The 25,568-nt window shown below is 49.1% G+C and overlaps 1 protein-coding gene across 4 annotated transcripts in view; it reads right to left on the bottom strand.

Moving 5' to 3' along the window:
• Positions 1 to 25,568, bottom strand: part of LOC123767427 (mitogen-activated protein kinase kinase kinase 7) — a 685,923-nt gene that overhangs the window by 517,912 nt on the left and 142,443 nt on the right. For all 4 annotated transcript variants that reach the window (XM_069313063.1, XM_069313064.1, XM_069313065.1 and 1 more), the window contains exon 8: positions 11,672 to 11,826. In XM_069313063.1, the coding sequence (XP_069169164.1) occupies positions 11,672 to 11,826 (155 nt within the window). The remainder of the gene's footprint in view (positions 1 to 11,671; positions 11,827 to 25,568) is intronic.

Here is a 25,568-nt window from a genome sequence, read left to right as displayed (position 1 = left end):
GGGAAGGCTGTGTAGCACAATAAAATAAGTCTACTGCTCCTGAAGAGGACGGTATTACTTACAGTTTACTGAGATTAGTCTCACAAGTACCAGGTAATCCACTTTTAGTGTTGTACAGAATGAGTTTAAGTGAAGGAGTATTACCTGATGATTGGACAGTGTCATTGTTCCCATCCCCAAAGCACACTCAGATAATTATAGACCCATATCTCTAACATAATTTTGTCTATTAGCACAGTTTTCGGCGTGAAGGCATTGAGTAGATCTCGGCAATACAAGAAGTTTCAAGCTAAACTTTCTAATATGCTACACTCACCTGAGGTCCGTAGAAGAGCGAAATCTGATTATGCATTTTGGTTCTACAAGGTAGCCAACTCCATCAAAATATTAAATATGTACCCAACTCAATTAACGATTAATCAACCAATTACTCCATGGGATAACTTGGATCTAGCAGTTGATTTTGTAAATGCACCCAAGAAAGATAATGTACACTCTACATTATTAAAACAGTTAACACTGAAAAGCATCACTGAGAGTACTCAGGGTATGGGTAACGATGTGTGTCAGTGCTATACCGACGGTTCTGTAGAAGGTGGACGATGTACCGGATGTGCATGTAATATATTTGAACAATCTTCTCTCGTACATACATGAATGAAGCGCGTCAATGATTGGGCAAGTACAACTCAAACCGAACTTGCAGGCATATACCTTGCCACTGAATTTTTAAAACACAAAGGCAGTCGACTTATATACTGTGATTCGCAGAGTGCACTCCTGGTATTGAACGCACATAGTAGTGACACCCAGAAAATAGTCAGTGATATTCGAATGAATATTTTAGCTGCCAAAGAAAAGAGATTTGAAATTAAATTCCTATGGATACCATCACATGTTGGCATCTCAAGGCATGACACTGTTGATATGCTTGCAAAGACAGCCTGTAGAAAACCAGTGATAGAAATTTATATGGGTGTTTCATTAGCAGTGACAAAGAGAATACTTAAGCAAACATCTAATGAAAATCTCACCGAGCTAACAAATTCACAAAGACCTGAAAATTGTAGCATTAAATATTATGATAGATATCGTGCGGAGACATTCACATACAGGATTAATGGAACAAGAACCCAGCAATGTGATGTTATAGTGGCCATAATACGCTTGGGATATAGACGTATCTGGCAGCTTTCTCAAAACCCAAATGTCGAGTACACAATGTGTCAACTTTGTGAAAGAGAAAATATGCACTCCCTTGAACATTATATTGTAGAATGTCCCATACTGACTGACTTTCGCCCTCCTGGGCTAAGGTATGCTGAACTGTGTAATTACTATTTGAGTACTGGAACACTTGATGATATATTGAACTTGTACCCTAGATTGACCATGTAACGTATCAATTATACAATGAATGTATGTGATGTAACTCTATAACCTGAGCTTGTGAAAGCACCTTAATCACCTTCAGTGATTAAGTGCTTAATTGCACACTAGTTTCTCTATCAGTTATCTCACCTTGTCAGAGTAAAAGAGACAAATATATGTGTATGTATGTGTGTATATATGTATGTATATATATGTATATGTACGCATACGTCTGTGTGTGTATATGTATGTGTATAAAGTATATGTGGAAGCTGGTCAGAATTCAATTTCACCTTTGTAAATGCACGTTAATGACACTATGTAAAAGACACATCGAACACTTTATGTAGGGCATACGTAAATCTGTGTATTTATGTATTTACGTATGTAGCTTAGCCTAGCATTTTAAAAACACTACAATCACCTTATGTGGTTGATTGTTCAATAAATCCCTGAACTATATGTTTAACAAATCTCTAACCCTATCAATGGAGTTAGTTAGTTTAGTTCTTATATTATGCACCCTATACCCATCTTGTGGGCGGTAGTGGAAAGGGTTAGAGTCCATGGCGGACTGAAGAAAATGTATATATGCTGGTTAGCATTGTTAATGTGTGGCCACGTCTGTGGTAGAAAATAATACAAAAAATCAAATAAAGGTATTATTGAAACTTTATAGGAAAACATTAAATCATAAATATATCTTTAATATTATACTTGAAATATTGTATACTTTGCTCTTTCCATCGTACTTCTGCACCTGCTGGCAAGTGGTGCGGTGCAGTGTGCAGGTGATGTTCATTACTGGGTGAGCTGGCAGGTGGTGCTCACCTGCCAGCTCACCCAATGAAAATTTGGTTTTTAATACACTTACACATTTATTGGGTCTTTCCTTCACCTTCATTCAAGCACTAGGGTATTACAGTAAGTGTTTTAATTATAATATTTATTAACGTTATTATTTTTAATTTTTATTATTATTAGTATTATTATTAACAGGAGAGGATCGAGTGTGTGTGTGTGTGTGGGGGGGGGGGGGTATAATGGTACACATGTCCACATCCCAATGCCCGCCCTTCCACGACTGGGGGTGCGGGGGTGTACAATAAACTATACCCACATCCGGCGGCAGCTTGTCGAAGGCGGAAGTGTAGCCTAGAGAATTTGTCATGATAATTAGTGATGACTCTTATTTTGATTATGGGTCCGTAATCCAGTTAAGCTTTTATTCTTAATTTATATTACAATGCTGGTAAAATACACTTCTTGATGATGAGTATGGAGTACAAATGAACTCATTGTGTACCCAAGTTCAAGTTCAAGTATGTTTATTGAGATAAGCAATAAATACATCTCAAAGGGATAGAGTAGCTTAGGCTATTTCAACCCCCCTCTAATTCAAGTCCCTCAAGGGGCGCACAAATACTGTGACTACAAATAGACAAATAACATTACAAGAATTCAAACAAGAATTGTGTACCCTATACTAACAGGATGAATATAGGGTACACAATAAACTACCACTCACATCATGGGTATGGGTTGCACAAGAAACTATCGCGCAGAGGATGAATATGGAGAGCAAAGTAAATAAAGATTCACACGATGAGAAAGGGTTGCGCAATGTCCTATGACTCACAGAATGAGTATTAGCTGCACAATAAACTACAGGTCACAGGATAAGTATGGGTTGCACAATAAATTACAGGTCACAGGATGGGTATGGGCTGCACAAACTACCGGTAACAGGATGAGTATGGGATGCACAATAAATTACGGGTCACAGGATGAGTATGGGTTGCACAAACTACTGGTAACAAGATGAGTATGGGATGCACAATAAATTACCGCACAGAGGATGAGTATAGGGTGCACAAACTGGTTGGGTATATGGAAATGGTTGGGTACATTTCCTTTCACCTAATGCGACTATTCATGTGTCCGGACACCGGCGATTGTGTGGTATTGGCTATTTATTTAACCATAACTTTGCATTCATTTAATAATTATATTAAGATATGTTTTCCTTGAAATGTAGTTACATTATCGTCTACATGGCTTTATTCTGACATAAAGACCTATGGCGTTACTTTGCATATATGCAAAGTAATTATAAAATTGATTGGCTTGTGTGGAGGCCTTCACACTCCCTGAGCGAGCCATCAAGTAACTATAAAAAGGCATATATCTTAACTTTCAATTCAGTTATATTTATGCCAAAGTATTAACATGCAGCTTATATTTATGTCTTTATGATGACATAGAAAACTTCGTTTATTACAATATCTAGATTAAATTAACATTGATCTTCGGAAGGTCATAGTTCCCATATCGGTAAGGAGAGCGTCGGCCATGAAGCCTTGTTTAAAGTATGAATATTTTTCCTCTCTTATAAGGTATAATCTCTGTGATGGATTCACAAAAACTATTTTATATCTGCCTTTCTGATAACATATACAAATATAATCTTTATTTGTGAATATTTGTTAATTAAGCAATATATCAGAGGGCGTGTAGGGTTCGGTGTTCAATGAACGAAAAGGACTGGATCACTGTGTACAGGAGGCTGATATGGCAGCAAACACTCTCCTGGCGACCATATTTCTTGGATAAGTCGCTCCACACAATTGTCGCTTGGACCGTCGACTTCCTATGGCGTCACCTCTCACATATTTACGTCTAATTTCGTTATGAAATTAGATTATTTCAGAGTAAAAATAGGTTTGATCATGTTCTATGTGTAGCACCAACATTATAGTAAGTAAATATGCCATATTTCTTCATTACTTACGTAATGCTAGGACGATTTGGGTAGTTTTGGCCTGATTTGGAGTGATTGGGGTAATTCTATGGACCGCCTTTTTCTCATCCAATTTTTCAACTTTCCTTAGCACATTCTTGTTATCTCACCTATTTTTCAAAAGCACTACAGAGCACCACTTGGTTTCCGAACCCCTTGGGGACGAGACCCGTCGGTTAACATGTAAGTTCGTATACGAGAAATAGAGGGAAAAAAATAAACTAGAAATGTAAAAAGAAATTGTTCTGAAAAATTTACGAAAAAACTCTAGGGGAAAAAATCGACAGGTTCATAGCGTAAATGCGACCGTGTTTTGTTTGTACTCGCCAATAAGTGAAGTCCTGATCCGCTTTATAAAAGTCCTTAATTGTTCCTAACTGATTATTAAGACGACTGGCAAACATCCTCTAGATGTTTCCTGCCAGCCTGCAGGAACATCCTGCCAGCTTGCCTGCCAGCCTGCAGGAACATCCTGCCAGCCAGCTTGCCTGCCAGCCTGCAGGCACATCCTGCCAGCCTGCAGGCACATCCTGCCAGCCTGCAGGCACATCCTGCCAGCCTGCAGGCACATCCTGCCAGCCTGCCTGCCAGCTTGCCTGCCAGCCTGCAGGCACATCCTGCCAGCCTGCAGGCACATCCTGCCAGCCTGCAGGCACATCCTGCCAGCCTGCAGGCACATCCTGCCAGCCTGCAGGCACATCCTGCCAGCCTGCAGGCACATCCTGCCAGCCTGCAGGCACATCCTGCCAGCCTGCAGGCACATCCTGCCAGCCTGCAGGCACATCCTGCCAGCCTGCAGGCACATCCTGCCTAAAATATACGATGATGTACTGTACATTTAAGAAACAAATCTGGGTCACAGGTCTGTGGAGTGTGGTTAGGCTTACGGAGTCAGCCGGTCCCTCCCCCACCACCGACACACCTCCCCCTCTCCCCCCCACCCCAAACCCATACACACACACTCTCAAAGGTCACGTGGTTCATGGTTCACTTCAACACCCATATATGAGATATATACAAGAGTTGCTACATTCTTGTACAGCCACTAGTACGTGTAGCGTTTCGGGCAGGTCCTTAATCCTAAGGGTCCCTGGAATACGATCCCCTGCCGCGAAGAATCGTTTTTTCATCCAAGTACACATTTTACTGTTGCGTTAAACAGAGGCTACAGTTAAGGAATTGCGCCCAGTAAATCCTCCCCGGCCAGGATACGAACCCATGACATAGCGCTCGCGGAACGCCAGGCGAGTGTCTTACCACTACACCACGGAGACTGCAGATATCGCTTCCTGCCTGCCTGCCTCCTTCCCAGCCTGCAAGCCTGCCTGCCTGCCTCCTTCCCAGCCTGCAAGCCTGCCTGCCTGCCTGCCTCCTTCCCAGCCTGCAAGCCTGCCTGCCTGCCTGCCTCCTTCCCAGCCTGCAAGCCTGCCTGCCTGCCTGCCTGCCTGCCTCCTTCCCAGCCTGCAAGCCTGCCTGCCTGCCTGCCTCCTTCCCAGCCTGCAAGCCTGCCTGCCTGCCTGCCTCCTTCCCAGCCTGCAAGCCTGCCTGCCTGCCTGCCTCCTTCCCAGCCTGCAAGCCTGCCTGCCTGCCTGCCTCCTTCCCAGCCTGCAAGCCTGCCTGCCTGCCTGCCTGCCTGCCTCCTTCCCAGCCTGCAAGCCTGCCTGCCTGCCTGCCTCCTTCCCAGCCTGCAAGCCTGCCTGCCTGCCTGCCTCCTTCCCAGCCTGCAAGCCTGCCTGCCTCCTTCCCAGCCTGCCTGCCTCCTTCCCAGCCTGCAAGCCTGCCTGCCTGCCTGCCTCCTTCCCAGCCTGCAAGCCTGCCTGCCTCCTTCCCAGCCTGCCTGCCTCCTTCCCAGCCTGCAAGCCTGCCTGCCTGCCTCCTTCTCAGCCTGCAAGCCTGCCTGCAAGCCTGCCTGCCTGCCTCCTTCCCAGCCTGCAAGCCTGCCTGCCTGCCTCCTTCCCAGCCTGCAAGCCTGCCTGCCTGCCTGCCTCCTTCCCAGCCTGCAAGCCTGCCTGCCTCCTTCCCAGCCTGCAAGCCTGCCTGCCTCCTTCCCAGCCTGCAAGCCTGCCTGCCTCCTTCCCAGCCTGCAAGCCTGCCTGCCTCCTTCCCAGCCTGCAAGCCTGCCTGCCTCCTTCCCAGCCTGCAAGCCTGCCTGCCTCCTTCCCAGCCTGCCTGCCTCCTTCCCAGCCTGCAAGCCTGCCTGCCTGCCTCCTTCCCTGCCTGCCTCCTTCCCAGCCTGCCTGCCTCCTTCCCTGCCTGCCTCCTTCCCAGCCTGCCTGCCTCCTTCCCAGCCTGCAAGCCTGCCTGCCTCCCTCCTTCCCAGCCTGCAAGCCTGCCTGCCTGCCTGCCTCCTTCCCAGCCTGCAAGCCTGCCTGCCTCCTTCCCAGCCTGCCTGCCTCCTTCCCAGCTTGCAAGCCTGCCTGCCTGCCTGCCTCCTTCCCAGCCTGCAAGCCTGCCTGCCTCCTTCCCAGCCTGCCTGCCTCCTTCCCAGCCTGCAAGCCTGCCTGCCTGCCTCCTTCTCAGCCTGCAAGCCTGCCTGCAAGCCTGCCTGCCTGCCTCCTTCCCAGCCTGCAAGCCTGCCTGCCTGCCTCCTTCCCAGCCTGCAAGCCTGCCTGCCTGCCTGCCTCCTTCCCAGCCTGCAAGCCTGCCTGCCTCCTTCCCAGCCTGCAAGCCTGCCTGCCTCCTTCCCAGCCTGCAAGCCTGCCTGCCTCCTTCCCAGCCTGCAAGCCTGCCTGCCTCCTTCTCAGCCTGCAAGCCTGCCTGCCTCCTTCCCAACCTGCAAGCCTGCCTGCCTCCTTCCCAGCCTGCCTGCCTCCTTCCCAGCCTGCAAGCCTGCCTGCCTGCCTCCTTCCCTGCCTGCCTCCTTCCCAGCCTGCCTGCCTCCTTCCCTGCCTGCCTCCTTCCCAGCCTGCCTGCCTCCTTCCCAGCCTGCAAGCCTGCCTGCCTCCCTCCTTCCCAGCCTGCAAGCCTGCCTGCCTGCCTCCTTCCCAGCCTGCAAGCCTGCCTGCCTCCTTCCCAGCCTGCAAGCCTGCCTGCCTGCCTCCTTCCCAGCCTGCAAGCCTGCCTGCCTGCCTGCCTCCTTCCCAGCCTGCAAGCCTGCCTGCCTGCCTGCCTCCTTCCCAGCCTGCAAGCCTGCCTGCCTGCCTGCCTCCTTCCCAGCCTGCAAGCCTGCCTGCCTGCCTCCTTCCCAGCCTGCAAGCCTGCCTGCCTGCCTCCTTCCCAGCCTGCAAGCCTGCCTGCAAGCCTGCCTGCCTGCCTCCTTCCCAGCCTGCAAGCCTGCCTGCCTGCCTCCTTCCCAGCCTGCAAGCCTGCCTGCCTGCCTCCTTCCCAGCCTGCAAGCCTGCCTGCCTGCCTCCTTCCCAGCCTGCAAGCCTGCCTGCCTGCCTGCCTCCTTCCCAGCCTGCAAGCCTGCCTGCCTGCCTGCCTGCCTCCTTCCCAGCCTGCAAGCCTGCCTGCCTGCCTGCCTCCTTCCCAGCCTGCAAGCCTGCCTGCCTCCTTCCCAGCCTGCAAGCCTGCCTGCCTCCTTCCCAGCCTGCAAGCCTGCCTGCCTCCTTCCCAGCCTGCAAGCCTGCCTGCCTCCTTCCCAGCCTGCAAGCCTGCCTGCCTCCTTCCCAGCCTGCCTGCCTCCTTCCCAGCCTGCAAGCCTGCCTGCCTGCCTCCTTCCCAGCCTGCAAGCCTGCCTGCCTGCCTCCTTCCCAGCCTGCAAGCCTGCCTGCCTGCCTCCTTCCCAGCCTGCAAGCCTGCCTGCCTGCCTCCTTCCCAGCCTGCAAGCCTGCCTGCCTGCCTCCTTCCCAGCCTGCAAGCCTGCCTGCCTGCCTCCTTCCCAGCCTGCAAGCCTGCCTGCCTCCTTCCCAGCCTGCAAGCCTGCCTGCAAGCCTGCCTGCCTGCCTCCTTCCCAGCCTGCAAGCCTGCCTGCCTGCCTCCTTCCCAGCCTGCAAGCCTGCCTGCCTGCCTGCCTCCTTCCCAGCCTGCCTGCCTCCTTCCCAGCCTGCAAGCCTGCCTGCCTGCCTCCTTCCCAGCCTGCAAGCCTGCCTGCCTGCCTCCTTCCCAGCCTGCAAGCCTGCCTGCCTGCCTCCTTCCCAGCCTGCAAGCCTGCCTGCCTGCCTCCTTCCCAGCCTGCAAGCCTGCCTGCCTGCCTCCTTCCCAGCCTGCAAGCCTGCCTGCCTGCCTCCTTCCCAGCCTGCAAGCCTGCCTGCCTGCCTCCTTCCCAGCCTGCAAGCCTGCCTGCCTGCCATCATGCTAACGGGTAGTGTGTGTTAGGCTTATCTTCGGGAATGAGCCGGTCTCGCCCCCCTACATCCCATACTCTCTCTTAAAGGTCACGCGGTTCAACCGCGTGACTACCACTCACTCCCTGCCTGCCAGCCTGCCTGCAAGCTAGCCTGCCTGCCTGCCTGCCTTTCCCTCCCTAATTCTCACTACTTCCGTCCCTTCCTGCCTACCTCCTAGCATCTCTCCCTACCTCCCCCTCCCTCTTAGCATCTCTCCCTCCCTCCTAGCATCTCTCTCTCCCTCCCTCCCTTTCTTACTAATTCTCCCCCCCTCTCTCATACTGCCTCCCACCTAAGCTCCCTCATCCATCCACCCACCAGTCAGCCATCACTGATGCAATGCGTGCATTTGGAGCCAACATGGTGCACAGATGTTTCTTGATTGTGCAGATATGTAAAACAAAAGCACAGAATGAACATTCCAGCCTTATGGCAATTCAAAATAATAGGAATAATAGGCCGTGAATCTGTGAAGTCACAGCGGGCAAACTGGACCATCTCCCACCTACCACCACAAGCCGGCGTGACGCTTGGTGAACCCCTTCCTACCCGAACTTTGTTCGGGTAGCATGACTCCCCAACCCCAATCGGGAAACTGGAAGTTTCAGATAACTAAAGTTCGGAAACCAAGTGGTGCTCTGTATACCTTAATGTTCTCTGGGACTAAGCACATGCAGCCCAAGTACCTGTGAATATTATTCCTAGCTCGCATGCCACTGTAAGGGCAGTACTGTACACAAAGCACAGCACAACAAGAGAAAACTGTAGCTGGAGCCACATGACCGAGCCACAATCACATCAGCCTGAAAACTGGTAACTGGATTGCCAGCGCGGTGGGTCTGGAGCTCCCCCTTCCCCATCCTGTGGAGTTGGAAGCTGCAGACATGTAATTAATTACCTAAGTGTAATTACCTAAGGTGTAATTACAGAATGAGAGCTACGCTCATGGCGCGTCTCGTGTGACATCATGCTCGTTTTCGTTTGTGGAGTTCTGTCCACTCGTTTGTCTATTTTCGTCGTTTTAACCAGAATAGGGTTTGTTTTGAGGCGCTTACCTTTCCGGGGTGCCTATCTCGGTTGATGGCAGATATAGAATGCTCATAATCACATGTGCATTTCTATAGGCCATTGCTCCTCGTGCCTCTCTTAGGGGAAGGCCAGATTCTGGCTCGTGGTCCCTGGTAGGCCTAGAACTCCATACACACTGACTGATGCCAAATTCTAGTGATATACATATCAGCCTGGATAGCCCTGGGGAGCCGAAAGGGGCTTCCCCCAGAAAGGGGTCTGTTTTATTTCGCCTACCTTTCTGGGTGCCTTCTCTAGTCGATTGCAAGTATGACAGACTTTAACTCTTAAACTGCGCATGGCGTATATATACGCCCTGAGTAACATGTCCCACCGTGCGCATGGCGTATATATACGCCCAAGGGTGCCAGGCATGATTCAAATGGCCAGCGGCTACATGGTGTTCACATTAGCTTCCTCAGGGCTCTTGTAAACAGACGCCATTTAAAAAAAAAAATCGTGGGCAATATTCTCAGGTGTGAGAGGCACAGTACTGTTGGAGCAACCAAGGTTGGCGCACGCAGCATGAGCGAACAGCATTGCTGTTCAGCTTGTGACCACAGCATTGCCGAAAAATGTCAAAATAAATATATAATTGCTATTATTTAGCGATGACAATATTACAGATGACCCCTGACTGTGATATATATAACCAGGGTTGTGATAATAGCAGAATTGTTGTAATAATTAGCGCTGTAAGAGAAGTGATGCTGAGGGATGGAGGGAGATTGCATCGTTTACTGACTGTGTGGTCACCTGTTATTGTCTGCATTCACCATACCAGCTCAGTGGTTCTCTGTGGTGAACACAAATGTAGATACTTATATATAATGTGTGTATTAGTGTAATAACAGCAAAAGGATTATGCTGGGAGGAGCCATTTGGGTGACGGAGGTGACGTCGTCTGCATGATTTGTCTAGCTGTGTAGAGGGTGGCCACTATGCTCTTTGGGCACTGTACACGCTTCGGTGTACAGTTACGGTGCATACAACATGTAGATACTTATATATAATATGTATATATAGTGTAATAACACTGCAAACAGTATTGTTTGGGGAAAAAGTTTAGTGCGTGAGACCTCGAATGAGTGAGGGAGTCGCCAGCTGACTGTGTGTATAGCGACGACTCTTAGTGCCTGAACTAACTATATCAGCTTAGTTGTACAGTTGTGGTGAACAAAACATGTAGATTCATATATATAACGTCTGTATATTGTGAATAAAATATAAAACAGGATGGTGGGAGGAAAAAGTGGGCGAGTGAGGCGTTGCTGAGGGAGTGGCAATGAGTGGCGGTAACTCCTCGTTGCTTTTCGACTCTCAATACCAACTTAGTGGTTCGTTATGGTGAACAAAACATGCAGATACTTATATACAACCAGTGTATAGAGTGTAATAGCAGCAAAACTATTTGTTTATTGATTTATGAACATAATAATTGAATCACTAATATGCACACCATATTTTTGAGTATAGTGATTATTCACCACTTTTACTATATAAATATATTACAATACACACTATTGAATAATATTACTGCAAAAAACTAAGAAAAAATCAATCAGAGACTTAGAAATAATTAAGTGATAATATCTTTGTGGCAACTCCCACCTGTCAGCGCGGTGACGCTGACCGGCTCTGATGACCGCTCTGTCAACGCCCACTTTTTGCCAGACTTCCTCGGTCAATTGCTCCCAAAATATGTCACCTACGATTTTTTTTTATTTTTCCCGTGCTCAGGAACACAAATTAACATTTTAAGAAGACAAAATAATTTTTTTGAATTTTTTTTCTTGTGCACAGGGGTGTAAATGTCCTCAGGACCCCTGAGCAGTGGAAGGGTTAAATGAAAAGTGATCATAGGCCATTGCTCCCTGCACCTCTCTGAAGGGACCAGGTTCTGCCGCTGGTCCCCAGTAGGCAGCAAGAATTCTGCAACTAATGAACCCAAATAGGACAGCACTATATCAGCAGGATAGCTTCAAGAAGTCAACAGGGCTCCCCAAAGAAATATTTAACTACAAAAAATATAAAAACCTTACAATAGGATTAACTAGTATCTTACTAAATCTTTCTTTAATAGTAAGTCAGTTATTTATTCTGTATTTACATTCACCAAGAGATTTAACTAACATTCATTTAATGAGATTTCAAATAAACTAACCTCATTAGGTAGTGTTGAGAGGCCTATGTTATTGGACTGTATTCTCCTATGGGCACAAGGCTCACAACTGATGTCATTGGTACTACTGCTTAACTCACTAACATCTCGGCTGGTGTGACCTGCACTGGAGCCAATACATGGAGACATGTAGGAATCTGAAAACATAAATATATTTATTTAATGCAAATATGTACGAGTGTGAACAATTTTCACAATACTGTACTTAACGAATTGTAAGTTGAAGGAGAACTTTCAGATATGAATTGGAAAGGATGGTTTATTGCTTTGCATTATAAACTGAATAAATGATGAGTTAAATACAATATAAATTGGAACAATGTAACTTGAAAAGCATATGAATAGTGAACAAAACATACAAAGTTCTCACACAAAAAACCAGCATTGAATGTAATGAAATGCCATTTTCAGGGTGAACCCCAGAGGTTCCTCGAAGCTTACTGGGCTGATATGTTTGTATGTATTAGACTGTGGCATCAATCGATGGAGTTCTTGCCTACCGGGGACCATAAGCCAGAACCTGGCCCGCTTAGAGAGGCACGAGGAGTAATAGCCTATGGAAACCCACATGTGTCTGGAAGCATTTCATATCTGTCATCGGCTGAGGTTTAGCATCCAGAAAGGTAGGTGTAATAAAACAAACCCCAAATGGTAAAATTTGCTACCTAAAACTGAACAGGGAGGCAGCACTCCCAAACTAAAACAAGCAAACAAGCAAACATCACTAACGCTGTCACGCCGATCGTCCACACAGCCCCCAACTTCCCAGAATGGGAAGGGAGCCCCCCAGACTCCCCGCGCCAGCCACTACAGCATTCAGTTCCGAGATTGAGCATCAAAAACAAAGCAAAAAACCAGCGTTGAATGTAATGAAACGCCATTTTCTGGGTGAGTCCCGGAGGCTCCCCGGAGCTATCCATGGCTGATATGGATACCCTAACTATTTTGTATCAGTCGATGTGGGTGGAGTTCTAGGCCTACCGGGGACCACGAGCCAGAACCTGGCCCCCTCAGAGAGGCACGGGGAGCAATGGCCCATAGAAATGCACTTGTGATTTGGAGCATTCTATATCTGCCATCGACCGGGACAGGCACCCAGAAAGGTAAGCGCCACAAAACAAACCCCTATTCTGGTTAAACAACAAAATCGACAAACGAGTGGACAGAACTCCCCCAGGAAAAGGAACTAACAAGCATGACGTCACGCGAGCCGCGCCGTATGTCTGCGCAGCTGCTGAGAGAATTGGAGCAGAACACGTGTGCACACCGCCCGGAACCAAAACAAACTCCCACGGCGCATGCGCAGGACGCGAAAGAAAGTAGCCCAACCAGGCGAGAAGTAGCCCAACCAGGCGAGAAGTAGCCCAACAAGGCGCGAAGTAGCCCAACAAGGCGAGAAGTAGCCCAATAAAGCGAGAAGTAGCCCAATAAAGTGAGAAGTAGCCCAATAAAGCGAGAAGTAGCCCAACCGGCTACAAGGAGCCCAAACGGCCACAAAGGAGCCCAAACGGCCACAAAGGAGCCCAAACGGCTACATAGGAGCCCAAACGGCTACAAAGGAGCCCAAACGGCGACAAGGAGCCCAAACGGCGACAAGGAGCCCAAACGGCGACAAGGAGCCCAAACTGCTAGTAGGAGCCCAAACGGCTACAAGGATCCCAACCTGTCCAGAACAGAAGGAACCAGTATGGAGGCAAACTCCGGGACACGCAGGAGGAAGCCACAAAGGCCAACCGCACCGCAGGCGAAGAGCTGCGGTTAGCCGAAAACCTCCTGAAGACGGAACCGAAGAAACCACAGGGACACGGAACCCGGGGAGGAGCAGAACCCAAGCCCAAATCGTACGCAGAGGGGGGAAAGAAAACCCCACTCCTCGTAACAGTAAGCCCCGCTCAGAAGGACTGAAATCCAGGCGGGGCGCAATGGAGCCCAAGGCCCCCAAGGCCGCTCCTCCCCAACCCCAGGAGCCTCTGCACCAGGCCCCGGGGCCGAGTCGACCTCCAAAGCCCCGGCCTCACAAGAAAAAGCCGGGGCAGCCGAGAGAGCTGAAAGAGAAGGGGGCCCACTGGTCAAAACCCCGGAGCATCGACCGGAGGAACAGACTCGAATGCCTCCGCAGCTACCCCGGAAGGGGCAACTCCCGAAACTGCCCAAGTCTCAGAACCTCTAACCCCGCCCCGACCCTGAAACCTGCAGATGCATAGGGGCCGGAAGCAGGAGGGGGAAATACAAGGGGGGCGTGGAAGGAACCAAGGCCGAAGCGACCAAAACCACCCAAGTCTGGGTCCCTACACAAGCGGGGCAGCATCGGGGCGTCCGGGGAAGCGACAAACCAGAGCGCGTTGCAACATCCTACCCTGCAACGCGCGAGCTGCCTGCACCCACGGGAATTCATCAGCAGACTGGGTGAATGGAGTCACGAACAAGCAACAAAGCTCGCAGGACTCAAAGGTCGAATGTGTCACCGACCCAACAGGCAGCATGACGGAGGCAAAAACAAGGAGAGTCACCCTGAGACAAAGGGACAGAGCTACTCTCAACTCGCACAAAGCGAGAGGGGACGCAAGGGTCTCCACTATCGGACCCGAGAGCCCCCGGGGGGTTTCCCAGGGCCCCTAGACTGGGTCTGCTAAGGGTTATCCCAGGCAGGGTACTGCTAACCGGCGCCCCAAACTACCAAGCAAACTGCTAAAGCTGAACCCACGGGACGTGTCCACTCGCGAGGGCAAAGCAGGGGGTGCCACCACACAAACAAACCTAATATAAGGGGGGGGAGGAAACAAGGAAGACCCCCCTACCAGGCAAAAACAAAAATAAAAGAAAAAACCACACAAGTGGACAACGTACCCAGAGGGAACAGAGCCGGCCGCTGTCATAGGTGAAAACTAGCTACGCAGTACCCTGCGCCCCACCAGTGCGATAACTACCACTTACCCCAAGGTAAACAAGGGAGTGAAACCCCCAAACCCTCGGGGCGGCCAAACGCCAAGCAGCGGAAAGCCAACAGAGGTAGACCCAAGGTGACTTGTGGAAGGCAACCCCAAGCCCCAAGGGCGGTACTTACAGGGCACTCAGGAAAGGTGACCCTAAGCACATGCAGCCCGAGTACCTGAGAATACTACTTCCAGCTCACACGACCACCGTAAGAGCAGCACTGCAAACAAGTCACAGCACTGAGACAAGACTGGAGCTGGAGCCACACGACCGTGCATGATCCCATCAGCCGAGGAACTGGGGCGGGGATTGCCGGCGCGGGGGTCTGGGGCATCCCCTTCCCCCTCCCGGGGAGGGGGGAGCTGCGCAGACATACGGCGTGGCTCGCGTGACGTCATGCTTGTTAGTTTGTTTTCCTGGGGGAGTTCTGTTCACTCGTTTGTCGATTTTGTTGTTTAACCAGAATAGGGGTTTGTTTTGTGGCGCTTACCTTTCTGGGTGCCTGTCCCGGTCGATGGCAGATATAGAATGCTCCAAATCACATGTGCATTTCTATGGGCCATTGCTCCCCGTGCCTCTCTGAGGGGGCCAGGTTCTGGCTCGTGGTCCCCGGTAGGCCTAGAACTCCACCCACATCGACTGATGCAAAATTATTAGGGTATCCATATCAGTCATGGATAGCTCCGGGGAGCCGTAGGGGCTCCGCCCAGAAAAACGCAGACAGGAAGGAGGGAGGGTGCCAGGGGGAAACCGGGGCACACCCAGAAAATAGCATTTCATTACATTCAATGTTGGTTTCTCTGGGGAACCCCTACCTGCTTGATACGTGCTTGATACCTACTTGATGGGGTTCTGGGAGGTCTACTCCCCAAGCCCAGCCCATGATCAGGCTTAACTTGTGAGTTTGGTCCACTAGGTTGTTGCTTGGAGCGGCCCGTAGGCCCACATATCCACCACAGCCCGGTTGGTCCGGCACTCCTTGGAGAAAATGATCAATCTAGTTTTCTCTTGAAGATGTCTACGGTTGTTCTGTCAATATTTCTTATGCTCACAAGGAGGATGTTGAACAACCGTGGACCTCTGATTTTTATAGAGTGTTCTCTGATTATGCCTATGGCACCCCCTGCTCTTCACTGGTTCTATTCTGCATTTTCTTCCACATCGTTCATTCCAGTACATTGTTATTTTCTGTGTAGATTTGGGACCTGGCCCTCCAGTATTTTCCATGTGTATATTATTTGATATCTCTCCCGTCTCCTTTCTAATGAAAGGAGTAGATCTTCTATCTTCTAGAAAGAGTATCTTCTATGTCGTGAGCAGGGCTCGCCAATGTCTATGTCATAGTAAGGCACAGTTGTGCAGAGAGATCCTGTAGAGAGCTCTCGCGAAATATATATGTGGTGTGTGAGTACACCTGTGATTTATCGAAGAGATTGCTGTGTCGAGGACATTTACATTCATGTGACATTAATATTATAAGTTTGTGTCAGAGAATATATATATATATAAATGTACCATTTATTAGTATAAAGCTGTGTGCCCCGTATTGACTCATTATTACTAATATTGATGAGATGATCTATATATATATGCTGGAGTATTGAATAGTATTTTTATGTGTACAATGATTTACTGTGTTTATTGCCATTGAAGTAATTTACTGTGTTTGGGGCCATTATAGTGGTTTACTGTGTTTATCGCCAGTATAGTGAGCTACTGTTTATGGACAGTATTGCAATCTACTGTGTTTAATGCCAGTACAGTGAGTTACTGTGTTTATTGTCATTATAGTGATCTACTGTGTTTATTGACAGTATAGTAATTTACTGTGTTTATGGACAGTATTGTGATCTACTGTGTTTAATGCCAGTACAGTGAGTTACTGTGTTTATTGCCATTATAGCGATCTACTGTGTTTATGGACAGTATAGTGAGCTACTGTGTTTATGGACAGTACTGTGATATACTGTGATTTGAAGAAATAAGCGCTTAACGCCAGGACAACAAGTACAGAGAGAGTATACAGTGAGGGTGTGTGGCAGCTGGGAATGTACAGCGGTGGGGGAGTGTTGCCGTCGCATTGTGTTCCAGATTATGAAGCGGGAGTGATTTGCTGCCATGTACTTCGTTGCAGGTGATGAGTCACAATAACGTGGCTGAAGTATGTTGACCAGACCACACACTAGAAGTTGAAGGGACGACGACGTTTCGGTCCGTCCTGGACCATTCTCAAGTCGATTCTGATGAGGAGGTAGGGTCAGGCAATAAATAGGCAAGAGAGAGCTGAGGAGGAAAGTCAGGTGTAGGGGATAGTAGTAATGAGAACTGCAGAAGGCCTATTTGGCCCACACGAGGTAGCTCCTATTATAACCACCGAAGGAGAAGTAATAGGAATAAGAAGAGGATAGCAAGGGAGCGTAGGAGAAGACAATGAACAGGAAAAGGGAGAAGAGAGAAAGAAAAGGAAAGAGAAAGAAAGATAAATGGAAGGGGAAAGCTTATGTTAAGTCACGTTTGTTAGAAAGATTAGAGCATTTGAGTATATACTGTGAAAGGGAAGAGTCCACAGCAACAAAGCCAGGACTCAAGTTCATGTTGGGTACATTGTATATAAGAGCCAATTCTACAAGACGGCGTCTGTGTAGAGTAGAGGCAGGAAAGATTATTTTGGAGGAAGACCAATCAATGGGATGATTAGAATCCCTCACATGGCAGAAGAGAGCATTGTTAGTGTCTGCAGACTTAACACTTCTCTTGTGTTCTTTAAGTCTGTCATTCAGTGTACGGCCAGTTTCGCCAAAGTATTGGAGAGGACAAGATGAACAGGAAATAGAGTAGACACCAGCAGCATTAGAAGCAGGAGGAGCAGTGTGAACTAGATTGCTACGAAGTGTGTTAGTTTGTCGAAAGGCGAGTTTAATGTCAAGAGGACGAAAGGTATTGGTAAAAGTTTTGAGTTCAGATATGAAGGGAAGGCATAGTACAGTGCTACTAGTGTTGGAAGCAGGTTTAGGATGAAAGAAATTTCATTTAGCTTGAGAGTAGGCACAGTTGATGAAATGCAAAGGATAACCAAGGCGAGAGAATGATTTGTAGATAAAGGCAATTTCAGAATCAAGAAACTGAGGGTCGCTGATGCGTAGAGCGCGGAGGAAGAGAGAGACGAGGACACTTTTCTTAACAGAAGGAGGATGGTAGGAAAAGAAGTGAATGTACATGCCACTATGCATGGGTTTACGGTAGACAGAGAAAGAGAACCCAGACACAGAGCTGTGAACATGAACATCAAGAAAAGGAAGGAGGGAATTAGATTCCCACTCAAGTTTGAAATGGATAGAAGGAGCCAGATTGTTAAGAGAGACGAGGAAAGGCTGGAAAAGATTAAGGTCATGAGGCCATAAAGCAAAAATGTCATCAACATAGCGAAGCCAGAGAGAGGGACGAGTATCAATAGAAGGAAGAAGAACAGTTTCGAAGTATTCCATGTAGAAATTAGCAAGAACAGGGGAGAGAGGGGAACCCATAGCGACACCGAAAGTTTGAGTGTAATATTTATCGTAGAAAGAGAAAGAGTTAGATTCAACACAGAGTCTAATGAGATCGAGGAAAACGTCAGTGGGAAGTGAGAGAGGAAGTGGGAGACCACACTTCTAGTGTGTGGTCTGGTCAACATGTACTTCGTTGCCTTGTTGTTGATCCAGAGCTATAATACTTTAATATTTTAAGTAAAATACAAAACCACCTTCGTCTTTGTGTTATCCCTCCATTACTTGTTGCTATTGAGATTATTGAGTCCATTGAAAGAGAGAGAGTGATTGAGATATAAACCTGCCTGTTACTAGATTTGATTAGTGTGCTCTCTGCCACTACTACCACAATTCCACAATACCACTGGAGTGTTACTGGACATGGGAAACACCAGTTGGAGACCTTTCAGTTAGCAGTAGAGCCCTTTGTCGGTGCGGGCACACAATCAAGAGAGTAGATCGTGTTCCCACTCGTCTTCAGGCTATAAGGCCGGCTGGAGGTAGATTGGGAGACTCTCCAGGTGAACAGTAGCACCTTGAGGATGGAGTGAAGACCCCCAGGGATACAGTAAGTAACAGTTACCACTACTAGTACTTGGTGGTGACTGGTGAGAGGGAGTGTAACCTCGACTTTGGCGATATTGCCAGGATATTAAGTACGGTTACTTACGCGAAACCCCGACACTTGCCACCACTCTCCGCCCACCATACTGTTTTTGCTTTCATATACAGACGTTATATATAAGTATTTACATGTTTTGTTCACCATAACTGTACATCTAAGCTTGTATGGTGAGTAAAGGCACAAAGACCTAGGACCTCACACAGTCAGCTGATGGCTGCTGCCCTCAAGGCCAGACGCACTAATATTTCTCCTCCTCCTCCTGTTTGTGGTGTTATTACGCTATATACACACATTATATATAAATATCTACCTGTTTTATTCACCATACTTGTACAAGTAAACTGGTATGGTGCCCAAAGACCATCGTGGTAACCAGTAAACAACACCGTCGTCTTCACGGTGGCATCGTGCAGACGACGCCACCGCCCTCACCAAAATGGCGGCTCCCAACCTACTCCTCTTGCTGTTTATAACCTCTATACACACGTTATATATATAAGTATCTACATTTGTATTCACCATAGCAAACCACTAAGCTGGTATGGTGAGTGCAGTCAATAAAAGTTGGCCACACACAGTCAGAAGACATCGCCACCACCCTCCCTCCCACAGCATTACTCCTCTCTCCATGGAGCACAGCGCTAAATATCACCACAATCCTGCTATTATCAGAACCCTGGTCAGTTTTATCACAGTCAGGGGTCTTCTGTAATAATATCATCGCTACATAATAGCATGAACAAGTATATTATGGCATTTTTAGGCAATGCTGTGGTCACAAGCTGAACAGCAGTGCTGTGAGTTGATGCTGCGTGCGTCAGGCTTGGTAGCTCACTCAATACTGAGGCCCCTAACACCCTGGAGTTTTCCCCATGAATTTAAAAAAAAATGGCGTCTGTTTACAAGAGCCCTGATGAAGATGTAGTGAACCCCGTGTATCCGCGGGCTGTTTAAATCTTGCATAGTACTCCAACACGTCATATGACATGATGTGCAATTTATAGCAAGATACTCAACACGTCATATGAAGTGTTGCGCAGTTTAAGGGTTAAGGGCAGAGGGCTTGGAGGACGGCTCTGCCCCGGGGCCTTTGTTGTTGGTTACCGGGGCTGTGGGGGATGCCTGCTAGCAGTTCTGGGGCGGTTTGCCCCTACCTGGGTTTTCTGCTTTTGGCCGGCATTTTTCGCCCATCCAGTCTGCTTGCTTCCCACTTTTGCTGGTGTGTTTTTATATCTTTAGCGTCAGTCACAGCCCCTGCTGGCGGCCATTTTCGTCTGCCGGTTTCCCGGCGTGCCCACCAGGGCGGCGTTGCGGTTTGTTTACATTCGACTGGGTGTGTGAGCGAGCTTCTTGGGTGAGTTTTCACCTTTTTTCAGGGGTTTTTATTCTCCTGTTGTCGTTTCTTTGCTTTTCTGGTGTTTTCTGCCCATTGCATGTTCCTCTGGGAACGTTTGGGTGTTGATTTTACACCGGGTTTTCTATTTTGTCTGTTTTGGGTCTGGGTCTTCGGGTTTGGACTCAGTGTTCCCTGGCTGCTATGCTTGTTCCCACACCTTGTCCCTTGTTTTTCAGTCTGTTATGACCGTTTTCCCAGGGGGTTCTGTCTGGGGGCTGTGCTTTGCCTTTTTGTGGTGTTCTCCGCCGGCAAATGTGGTGGTTTGGGCTCCCCCTGGTTCAATTCTGGGTTTCTTTGGGTTCTTTGGTTTCGTTCCGGAGGTTTGTTCCTCTTGGGCCCCCTCTGTGGGTTAAGGGGGCTTTGCTTCCTCATGTGACCCGGTTCTGCCTTCTGGGGTTCCGGGGTCTTCCTGGCTTGCAGACTAATCTTTTTGGGTCTTGGCACATGTTGTGGTTGTGCTGGGACTTTGAGGTTTTGCTGTCGAGGTGGGCCTTTTAAATTAATTAATGCAGTTTTGTGCCTTCTTTGCCTGACCTGCGTGGTGCTCTCTGCCCACTGGTTGGCGACTTGTACTTTTCATTTAAAATGTGTGTGTGTGTGTGTGTGTACGCATGTACATGTGTACGCTGTGTGTGTGTGTGTGCACATGTGTATACACACGTGTGTGTAACATACCTTGTGTGTATGTGTATATGTATATGTATGTGTAAATACATAATGTGTATATATGTGTGTATGTACTTTTTCTTTCGGAAGGGGTTCTGTTCCCTTCCCTGTTTACGGGGCGCTGGGAGAGCAGCTTGCTCTGTTGACTCTCACATGGTCCCGCTGTTGGTGGGCGCTTTTGGTTGTCTTCCGGCCTCTGGTGGCGGCGGTGGACGGCTTCTCCCCCTTTGGGGGGGTTTCAGAGCTGGCGGGGTGGGCTTCTTCCCCTGCGCTTCGTCATGTCATCTTAGTGGGTGCGTTGAACGTGGTCGATCCGCCCCATCCTTTTCTTTTTTTTTTTTTTTTTTTTTTGATATATATACAAGAGTTGTTACATTCTTGTACAGCCACTAGTACACGTAGCGTTTCGGGCAGGTCCCTGGAATACGATCCCCTGCCGCGAAGAATCGTTTTTTCATCCAAGTACACATTTTACTGTTGCGTTAAACAGAGGCTACAGTTAAGGAATTGCACCCAGTAAATCCTCCCCGGCCAGGATACGAACCCATGACATAGCGCTCGCGGAACGCCAGGCGAGTGTCTTACCACTACACCACGGAGACTGATCCTTCTGGGGTTCCCGTCTGCTCTTTGCAGTCATGGGCCTTTCGCATCTGCAGTTCTTCTGGACTTCTTCAGTCTGCGCCCTGGATTCTATGCCCTCCTCGGAGGACTGTTGTCTTCTGTCCGGCTTCTGTTGGGGCCGGGTGCCTGGATGGTGGCCCTGGACCTCCAGGTCACTTCTTGGCACGTTCCTCTCCAGTTTTCTGGGACTGGCACAGTTGGTGGTGGGGCTTCAGGCTTGCTGCTTTTGTTGCCTTCCCTATTTTGTAATTGACACGTTTTTTTTTTTTCATCTTTACTGGATCTTAGTGTCTGATCTTAGGATCTCTGAGTCTGCTTGAGATTCGGTGTCTGGCCTACCTCGACGACTGGCTGGTGTGGGGCTCCCAGTCAGTTCGCTTGTCTGCTCGCCACGGGTGTGGTTCTTTCCAGATCGCCGGGTTTGGTTTCCTGGTGATCTGGAGGCCATTCCATCTGTTTCTGTCCCGGGTTCGGACCTGGGCCTTGTTTAGGGCTATTGGGCCACTCATTGTCTTTCTCTCCAGAAGTGTTACTGCGGCTGTGGTCCCGCCTTCGGCTGTACATGAGGGGGTCCCGGGTTGCTCAGCGGTTGCTTGAGCAGTTGTGTGGGAGTCTGAACTTCGACGTGCTGGTCTGCCCGCGGAGTCGGGTTTGACTTCGGCGACTGTTTGGTTCCTTCGCAGACTTCCCTTCCGCCTCTTGCATTCGTTGGGTTCGTTCCTCCAGGGATCTTGTGTTGGTGCTGCGTCACCAGCTTCCTCTTTGGGGTTTTCGGGGTTCCGTGCCTTGGCACCTCCCCGAGCCTTCGCTCGATGTGTTCACGGACAGGTCATCTCTCGGCTGGGGCTTTGTGACCAGTGCTCACCAGGTCGGCCGAGGATGGAGGAGTCTGTCTGTCCGTCGGACTCACAGCACGATTCGGGAATTCGTGGCTGTCTGGTTTGCACTTCGGAGGGTTTGGGTCACTCGGTGCTCTACCATTCAGCTCTGTTCGGACTGTTCTCTGGCGATTCTTGCCGGAACCACAGGGGTTTGGCTAACCATGAGGTTCATGTCCGGGGTGTGTCCTGCGTCCTGGCGGACAGCTGCCTCGGTTCATTCCTCTGTTCGCGGATTGGCCAGTCGTCGCCAACTCGTTTTGTTGGCTCTGTCGGACGCATGGACTCCTGGCCGTGGACGTCTTCGAGTCGGCATGGTCTAGGCATCGCCCATTTTATGTGGCACTCTTACCCACCTGCGAGGCATTCACGGTGGATACTTTTCGGCAGGACTGGTCGAGGTGGGGGTACCTGTTCCTCTTCTCCCGGTCCAGCTGTTGCTTCGGGTTCAGGCTAGGTTGCAGCCCATTCCCACGAGAGCAGTCCTTATGGTTCCTTGGTGGCCGGCCCAGCCTTAATTTCAGACGCTGCTTGATAGGTGTCCGAACCCGGGGCATTTTCCCGCAGCTCCACCTCTTTCGGCAGGTTGAATCGGTCCTGTACGTGACTGGTTCGGCCTTCTCCTCGGCTCTTCGCGTATGGTATTTTGACGCGGGTATCACCATCTCTGTGGTGTTCAGGTGGCTTTGTTGTCCCACCTGTGAGCTTCGTCTTGGCAACAGTATGACATTTCGTACGCTTTCTCGTGCTTTGTTTCACCTCCGGCCTGCTCATGCGTTGCCTGAGCCTGAGGTCCTTGATCAGGGTGCCTTCTTATCTTCTCCTCAGTTTGTGGTAGCCTCTTCGGTTCAGGTTTCTGCTCTTTGGTACTGGTGGTAGATTTGTACGAGTGCAGCCTTTCTCCGTCCTGGCGACGGTCGAGACGGCTGCTTTCCAGAGGTGTTCTTGGGTTATTGATGCTTGATTGGTTTGGCCGGGGGTGCGTCCTGTGTTGTCTGGTTGTGCTTTTGGCCGTTGCCTGCATATCGTGTCTGGGGATGCGCTGTGGTTGATCCAGTTCCCCTCGTTCCCTGTTTTCAGGGCTTGGGTCTCCCAGGTCGTCCGCAGAGTTTTTCATTCTTCCAGCCTGTGGTTTGTCTTCGCGCCCGAGCTGTTCAGACGTTTGCAGCTTTTGCTGCTGTGTTGGCGATGTCTAGGGCTCATTTTGGGTGCAGGGATTTGAGGGTCGCACAGGTTCTTGGCAGCCCATTCTTTTTGCGCATCTGCTCCTGTGCGTTCTTGTTGCCTTGGGTCGCAGGTTGCGACCTGTTGTTTTGGCTTTGCGTTGCAGAGTTCGTGGTGGCCGCCTCCCGGGTTCGCCCTTTCTTTTCCTTCTTTTTGGGTATGAAGCTCCAGGGAGCTGTAGGGGCTCCCCACAGAAAACCAGCGTTGAATGTAATGAAACGCCATTTTCTGGGTGAGCCCCGGAGGCTCCCTGGCAACCCTCCCTCCCACCGGTCGGCATTTTTTTTCGTGTTGGTTGAAGCTTAGCTTCCGAACTGAAGCTTGGAAGCCGGTGAGGTAAGTCCGGGGCTCCCCCCTCCCCCTCTCGGGACAGGGAGGGCTGCGCGGACGATCGGCTCGGCAGTAAAGTGTGATGTTTGCTTGTTTCCTTGTGATTGTAGGGAGTTTCTACCTCTCTGTTCATTTTTTTGTTTTAGTTTTTTACCATGTGGGGTTTGTTTTGTTATGCCTACCTTTCTGGGTGCCTAACCCCAGTCGATGGCAGATAAGGAAAACCCCAACCACAAAGAGGTTTTCCAGGGCCATTGCTCCCTGAAACCTCTCTGAAGGGGCCCGGTTCTGGGCGCTGGTCCCTGGTAGGTCTGAACTCCTTACCTAATGTCCCGGTCTAACATAACATACATTAGCCCGATAAGCTCCAGGGAGCCTCCGGGGCTCACCCAGAAAATGGCGTTTCATTACATTCAACGCTGTTTTTTTGCCACACTTCCCCACCCGATTGTGGCCAAAATATGCCACCTACGATTTTTTTGTTATTTTTTTCCGTGATCAGGGAACACAAATGAACACTTTTATAAGACGAAAGAATTTGTTTGAATTTTTTTTTGTTGCGCCTGTGGGGTGTTGAAGCCATTATGATCCCTTAAGCGGCCCAAGGGTTAAGGTCCTCATTTTTACAGTACTTGAGTACCTGGAATTCATCACTTAAAATTATGTTATTTTCTGTTGCCCAGCCAAAGACTTTATTAATATCAGCTTGAAGTTTTTCAATGTCTTCAGCAGAGGTAATTTTCATATTGATTTTTGTGTAATCTGCAAAGAATAATATGAAGCTGTGACGTATTTTTGTCTATATATGATATAAGAATAAGGAAAAGCAGTGGTGCAAGAACTGTACCCTGAGGTACAGAGCTTCTAACTGCGCTTGGACTTGATTTTATATGGTTGGCTGTTACATTCTTTGTGTTCTGTTCGACAGAAAACTGAGTATCCAGCGTCCCACTTTACCGGTTATTCCCATTAATCTCACTTTGTGTGCTATTTACTCCATGGTCACACTTATCGAATGCCTTTGCGAAGTCCGTGTATACCACATCTGCATTCTGGGTTTTTTCTAATGCCTCAGTGACTGTTGTTGTGGTCAAGTAGCTATGAGAGGCACGATCTTCCCGCTTGAAATCCTGGTTAATACTTGGTTGATGGGGTTCTGGGAGTTCTACTCCCTAAGCCCGGCCCGAGGCCAGGCTTGACTTGAGTGTGTTTGGTCCACTAGGTTGTTGCGTGGAGCGGCCTGCAGGCCCACATATCCACCACAGTGGATATGTGGGCCCGGTTGGTCCGGCACTCCTTGGAGGAAAGAATCTAGTTTCCTCTTGAAGATCTCCACGGTTGTTTCAGCAATATTTCTTATGCTCGCTAGAAGGGTGTTGAACAACTGTGGACCTCTGATGTTTATACAGTGTATAAACACTGATAAAAAAAATCCGATCCATGTTTGCTTGGGTTGTGAAGGTCATCGGTCTCCATGAAACCCAACCCCCTATAGCTTCCTGGAGCAACCTAAACAAAGAAAAGTGACAAGAGGGACTTACCCAGGAGGCGGCCGCAACTCGCATATCACCTCAAAGTCGAGACAACTGGCTGCAAACTGCGACCCAAAGTGACACGCCCGACTAGGGCCAGGAACATTGACTATGTAACATGCGGCCAGGACCCTGATCACTGC

Source organism: Procambarus clarkii, chromosome 74 (genome assembly GCF_040958095.1).
Source record: "Procambarus clarkii isolate CNS0578487 chromosome 74, FALCON_Pclarkii_2.0, whole genome shotgun sequence".
NCBI lineage: Eukaryota > Metazoa > Arthropoda > Malacostraca > Decapoda > Cambaridae > Procambarus > Procambarus clarkii.
Note: the sequence above shows the minus strand (reverse complement) of the source record. Positions and strands in the feature narration are given on the sequence as shown.